At 44.2% G+C, this 7,101-nt stretch overlaps 1 protein-coding gene across 1 annotated transcript; it reads left to right on the top strand.

Moving 5' to 3' along the window:
* Positions 1-6,144: 6,144 nt before the first annotated feature.
* On the top strand, positions 6,145-6,789 carry LOC147967961 (uncharacterized). The gene has a single exon (XM_087523332.1). The coding sequence runs from the start codon at positions 6,145-6,147 to the stop codon at positions 6,787-6,789; it is 645 nt and encodes a 214-aa protein (XP_087379458.1).
* Positions 6,790-7,101: the final 312 nt, after the last annotated feature.

The raw sequence follows: 7,101 nt of genomic DNA, 5'->3' as shown, positions 1-7,101 counted from the left end.
ATGATCATGGAGCCCCAAGATGGAGATCAAAGGAGCTATATGATATTGGCCATATCATGTCACTATTATTTGATTGCATGTGATGTTTATCATGTTTTTGCATCTTATTTGCTTAGAACGACGGTAGTAAATAAGATGATCCCTCATTAAAATTTCAAGAAGTGTTCTCCCCTAACTGTGCACCGTTGCTACAGTTCGTCGTTTCGAAGCACGCCGTGATGATCGGGTGTGATAGATCCTTACGTTCACATACAACGGGTGTAAGACAGTTTTACACATGCAAAACACTTAGGGTTAACTTGACGAGCCTAGCATGTACAGACATGGCCTCGGAACACAGAAGACCGAAAGGTCGAGCATGAGTCGTATGGTAGATACGATCAACATGAAGATGTTCACCGATGATGACTAGTCCGTCTCACGTGATGATCGGACATGGCCTAGTTGACTCGGATCATGTAATCACTTAGATGACTAGAGGGATGTCTATCTGAGTGGGAGTTCATAAGATGAACTTAATTATCCTGAACATAGTCAAAAGGATTTTGCAAATTATGTCGTAGCTCACGCTATAGTTCTACTGTTTAGATATGTTCCTAGAGAAAAATTAGTTGAAAGTTGATAGTAGCTATTATGCGGACTAGGTCCGTAAACTGAGGATTGTCCTCATTGCTTCATAGAAGGCTTATGTCCTTAATGCACCGCTCAGTGTGCTGAACCTCGAACGTCGTCTGTGGATGTTGCGAACATCTGACATACACGTTTTGATAACTACGTGATAGTTCAGTTAAATGGTTTAGAGTTGAGGCACCGAAGACGTTTTTGAAACGTCGCGAAACATATGAGATGTTTCGAGGGCTGAAATTGGGATTTCAGGCTCGTGCCCACGTCAAGAGGTATAAGACCTCCGACGATTATCTTAGCCTACAAACTAAGGGAGAAAAGCTCAATTGTTGAGCTTGTGCTTAGATTGTCTGAGTACAACAATCACTTGAATCAAGTGGGAGTTAATCTTCCAGATGAAATAGTGATGGTTCTCCGAAGTCATTACCACCAAGCTGCTAGAGCTTCGTGATGAAGTATGATATATCAGGGACATATATGATGATCCTTGAGATATTCATGATGTTTGACACCACAAAAGTAGAAATCAAGAAGGAGCATCAATTGTTGATGGTTGGTGAAACCACTAGTTTCAAGAAGGGTAAGGGCAAGAAGGGATACTTCATGAAACGGCAATTCAGCTGCTGCTCTAGTGAAGAGACCCAAAGTTGAACCCAAACCCGAGACTATGTGCTTCTGTAATAAGGGGAACAGCCACTGGAGCAGAATTACCCTAGATACTTGGTAGATTAGAAGGCTGGCAAGGTCGATAGAAGTATATTGGATATACATTGTGTTGATGTGTACTTTACTAGTACTCGTAGTAGCACCAGGGTATTAGATACCGGTTCGGTTGCTAAGTATTAGTAACTCGAAATAAAAGCTACGGAATAAACGGAGACTAGCTAAAGGTGAGCTGACGATATGTGTTGGAAGTGTTTCCAATGTTGATATGATCAAGCATCGCAAGCTCCCTCTACCATCGATATTGGTGTTTGCGTTGAGCATAGACATGATTGGATTATGTCTATCGCAATACGGTTATTCATTTAAGGAGAATAATGGTTACTCTATTTATTTGAATAATACCTTCAGTGGTCTTGCACCTAAAATTAATGGTTTATTGAATCTCGATCGTAGTGATACACATGTTCATGCCAAAAGATAGTAATGATAGTACCACCTACTTGTGGCACTGCCACTTAAGTCATATCGGTATAAAACGCATGAAGAAGCTCCATGTTGATGGATCTTTGGACTCACTCATTTTTGAAAGGTTTGAGACATGCGAACCATGTCTAGTGGTGTATATGCATGAAGAAACTCCATGCAGATGGATCGTTTGGACTCACTTGTTTTTGAATCACTTGAGACATGCAAATCATACCACATGGGCAAGATGACTGAAAGCCTCGTTTTCGGTAAAATGGAACTAGAAAGCAACTTGTTGGAAGTAATACATTTTGATGTGTGCAGTCCAATGAGTGCTGAGGCATGTAGTGGATATCGTTATGTTCTTTCTTCACAGATGATTTGAGTAGATGTTGAGTATATTTACTTGATGAATCACGAGTCTGAATTATTGAAAGGTTCAAGTAATTTCAGAGTGAAGTTAAAGATCATTGTGACAAGAGGATAAAATGTCTATGATATGATCATAGAGATGAGTATCTGAGTTACGAGCTTTGGCACGCAATTAAGACACTGTGGAAATTGTTTTACAATTAATACCGCCTGGAACACCATAGTGTGATGGTGTGTCCGAACATCATAGTTGCACTCTATTGGATATGGTGCGTACCATGATGTCTCTTATCGAATTACCACTATCGTTCATGGGTTAGGCATTAGAGACAACCGCACTCACTTTAATAGGGCACCACGTTACTCCGTTGAGATGACACCGTATGAACTATGGTTTAGAGAAACCTAAGCTGTCGTTTCTTAAAAGTTTGGGGCTGCGACGCTTATGTGAAAAGTTTCAGGTTGATAAGCTCGAACCCAAAACGGATAAATACATCTTCATAGGACACCCAAAACAGTTGGGTATACCTCCTGTCTCAGATCCAAAAGCAATAAGGGATTGTTTCTAGAATCGGGTCCTTTCTCGAGGAAAAGTTTCTCTCGAAAGAATTGAGTGGGAGGATGGTGGAGACTTGATGAGGTTATTGAACCGTCTCTTCAACTAGTGTGTGGCAGGGCACAGGGAGTTGTTCCTGTGGCACCTACACCAATTGAAGTGGAAGCTTATGATAGTGATCATGAAACTTCAGATCAAGTCACTCCCAAACCTCGTAGGATGACAAGGATGCGTACTACTTCAGAGTGGTACGTAATCCTGTCTTGGAAGTCATGTTGCTAGACAACAATGAACCTACGAGCTATGGAGAAGCGATGGTGGGCCCGGATTCCAAAATGGCTCGAGGCCATATAATCCGAGAGAGGATCCATATATGAAAACAAAGTGTAGACTTTGGCAGAACAGCTCGATGGTCGTAAGGCTGTTGAGTGCAGATGGATTTTAAAAGGAAGACGGACAATGATGGTAAGTATTACCATTAAGAAAGCTCGACTTGTCGTTAAGATGTTTTCCGACAAGTTCAAGGAGTTGACTACGATGAGACTTTCTCACTCGTAGCGATGCTAAGAGTCTGTTGGAATTATATTAGCGATTACTGCGTTATTTATGAAATCTTGCAGATAGGATGTCAAAACATTGTTTCCTCGAAGATTTTTCTTGAGGAAAGGTTGTATGTGATACAACCGGAAGGTTTTGTCAATCCTGAAAGATGCTAATAAGTATGCAAAGCTTCAGCAATCCTTCTAAGGACTGGAGTAAGCATCTCGGAGTTGGAATGTATGCTTTGATAAGATGATCAAAGTTTTGGGTGTATACAAAGTTTATGAGAAACTTGTATTTCCAAAGAAGTGAGTGGGAGCACTATAGAATTTCTGATGAGTATATGTTGTTGACATATTGTGGATCAGAAATGATGTAGAATTTCTGGAAAGCATATAGGGTTATTTGAAAAGTGTTTTTCAATAGAAAACCTGGATTAAGCTACTTGAACATTGAGCATCAAGATCTATAAGAATAGATTAAAAACGCTTAATGGTACTTTCAAATGAGCATATACCTTGACATGATCTTGAAGGTGTTCAAGATGGATCAGTCAAAGAAGGAGTTCTTGGCTGAGTTGTAAGGTATGAAGTTAAGACTTAAAGCTCGACCACGGCAGAAAAGAGAGAAAGGACGAAGGTCGTCCCCTATGCTTCAGACATAGGCTCTATAGTATGCCATGCTGTGTACCGCACCTGAAGTGTGCCTTGCCATGAGTCAGTCAAGGGGTACAAGAGTGACCCAAGAATGGATCACGGGACAGCGGTCAAAGTTATCCTTAGTAACTAGTGGACTAAGGAATTTTCTCGATTATGGAGGTGGTAAAAGAGTTCGTCGTAAAGGGTTACGTCGATGCAAGCTTAACACCTATCCGGATAGCTCTGAGTAGAGATGCCGGATACGTATAATGGAGCAACAATTTAAAATAGCTCCAAGTAGAATGGTTATTTGGATTAGCTCCAAATAGAACGTGGTAGCTGCATCTAGGAGATGACATAGAGATTTGTAAAGCACACACGGATCTGAAAGGTTCAGACCCGTTGACTATAACCTTTCTCACAAGCATAACATGATCAAACCCAGAACCGTGAGTGTTAATCACATGGCGATGTGAACTAGATTATTGACTCTAGTGCAAGTGGGAGACTGTTGGAAATATGCCCTAGAGGCAATAATAAATTGATTATTATTATATTTCCTTGTTCATGATAATCATTTATTATCCATGCTAGAATTGTATTGATAGGAAACTCAGATACATGTGTGGATACATAGACAACACCATGTCCCTAGTAAGCCTCTAGTTGACTAGCTCGTTGATCAATAGATGGTTATGGTTTCCTGACCATGGACATTGGATGTCCTTGATAACGGGATCACATCATTAGGAGAATGATGTGATGGACAAGACCCAATCCTAAGCCTAGCACAAGATCATGTAGTTCGTATGCTAAAGCTTTTCTAATGTCAAGTATCATTTCCTTAGACCATGAGATTGTGCAACTCCCGGATACCGTAGGAGTGCTTTGGGTGTGCCAAACGTCACAACGTAACTGGGTGGCTATAAAGGTACACTACGGGTATCTCCGAAAGTGTCTGTTGGGTTGGCACGAATCGAGACTGGGATTTGTCACTCCGTGTGACGGAGAGGTATCTCTGGGCCCACTCGGTAGGACATCATCATAATGTGCACAATGTGATCAAGGAGTTTATCATGGGATGATGTGTTACGGAACGAGTAAAGAGACTTGCCGGTAACGAGATTGAACAAGGTATCGGGATACCGACGATCGAATCTCGGGCAAGTATCGTACCGCTAAACAAAGGGAATTGTATACGGGATTGATTAAGTCCTTGACATCGTGGTTCATCCGATGAGATCATCGTGGAACATGTGGGAGCCAACATGGGTATCCAGATCCCGCTGTTGGTTATTGACCGGAGATCGTCTCGGTCATGTCTGCATGTCTCCCGAACCCGTAGGGTCTACACACTTAAGGTTCGATGACGCTAGGGTTATAAAGGAAGCTTGTATGTGGTTACCGAATGTTGTTCGGAGTCCCGGATGAGATCCCGGACGTCACGAGGAGTTCCGGAATGGTCCGGAGGTAAAGATTTATATATGGGAAGTCCTGTTTTGGTCACCGGAAGAGTTTCGGGGTTTATCGGTAACGTACCGGGACCACCGGGAGGGTCCCGGGGGTCCACCAAGTGGGGCCACCAGCCCCGGGGGGGCACATGGGCTGTAGGGAGTGTTCCTTGGCCTGCATGGGCCAAGGGCACCAGCCCCACTAAGGCCCATGCGCCTAAGAGATGGAGAGGGGGCAAACCCTAATGGGATATGGGCCTTAGGGCCCATATTGGTGCGCCTCCCTCTCCCATCCCCTCTTGGCCGCCCCCTTGCTCCCCATCTAGGGCTGCCGCCCCCCCTTAGGGGTGGGAACCCTAGAGGGGGCGCAGCCCCTCCCCTTCCCTATATATATGAGGCATAGGGCTGCCCATAAGACACGTGATTCGATCTCTCGTTGGTGCAGCCCTGCATCTCTCTCTCCCTCCTCTTCTGTGGTGCTTGGCGAAGCCCTGCAGGATTGCCACGCTCCTCCATCACCACCATGCCGTTGTGCTGCTGCTGGATGGAGTCTTCCTCAACCTCTCCCTCTCTCCTTGCTGGATCAAGGCTTGGGAGACGTCACCGGGCTGTACGTGTGTTGAACGCGGAGGTGCCGTGCGTTCGGCACTTGATCATCGGTGATTTGGATCACGACGAGTACGACTCCATCGACCCCGTTCACTTGAACGCTTCCGCTTAGCGATCTACAAGGGTATGTAGATGCACTCTCCTTCCCCTCGTTGCTAGTCTCTCCATAGATAGATCTTGGTGACACGTAGGAAAATTTTGAATTTCTGCTACGTTCCCCAACATGGATCTGAGGGAGATAGAGCTTTCTGGTAGAAAGTTTACCTGGGCTAATGCTCTGCCAAACCCGACATATGAAAAGCTTGATCGAGTTCTCGCGAGCGTGGAGTGGGAACATAAGTTCCCTCTTGTTACGGTGCAAGCTCTCACGCGGGGAATTTCCGATCACACACCATTGTTCGTCGACTCAGGGGAGCCGAACCATATGGGAAACAAAAACACCTTCTCATTCGAGATGGCCTGGTTCGAACGCGAGGGGTTCTTAGACCTCATAGCCAGGGAATGGGCTAAGGGTGTAGGAGGTAGGACGGCGGTCGAGCGTTGGCAGAATAAAATTAGGCATTTGAGAAGTTTTTTGCGGGGTTGGGCTAAGCACCTCAGTGGGGTGTATAAGATCGAGAAGGATAGGCTCCTTTCTCTTGTACAGGCCCTGGACATAAAAGCTGAATCCGCGATTTTGCTACCTCCTGAGCTCCAGGTTAAAAATGAGGCGGAGAAGAGGTTGAAAGAACTTCTCCGTGAAGAAGAATTGAAGTGGGCTTTGCGAGCTAAGGTCCGCAAAGTGGTCCAAGGGGACGCGAATACTCAATTCTTTCACCTCATTGCTAATGGTAAGCACAGAAAGAAGCGGATCTTTCAACTTGAATAGGATGAGGGTACTATTTTAGGTCAGGATAATCTCAAAACCTATATTACCGAATATTATAGACAGTTATTTGGACCTCCGGAGGATAATTGTGTGTCCCTCGATGAGTCCAGGACTGAGGATGTGCCTCAATTGTCTGATGCCGATAATGATATCCTGGTTGCCCCATTCTCAGAGAAGGAGGTGTTTGATGCTATTGCACAAATGAAAAACAATAAGGCTCCCGGACCGGATGGGTTCCCGGTCGAGTTCTATAAAAAGTGCTGGCACATTATTAAGGGGGATTTACTACCTATGTTTCATGATCTATTCTCT

Source organism: Triticum urartu, chromosome 5A (assembly GCF_056163025.1).
Source record: "Triticum urartu cultivar PI428250 chromosome 5A, HENAU_Tu73, whole genome shotgun sequence".
NCBI classification, from domain to species: Eukaryota; Viridiplantae; Streptophyta; class Magnoliopsida; order Poales; family Poaceae; genus Triticum; species Triticum urartu.
This window is presented reverse-complemented; position numbering and strand designations above follow the sequence as displayed.

What these genes read in the sequence shown, in the direction of transcription:
- LOC147967961 (XM_087523332.1), top strand. Translation starts at nt 6,145, where the DNA reads ATGGATCTGAGGGAGATAGAGCTTTCTGGTAGAAAGTTTACCTGGGCT.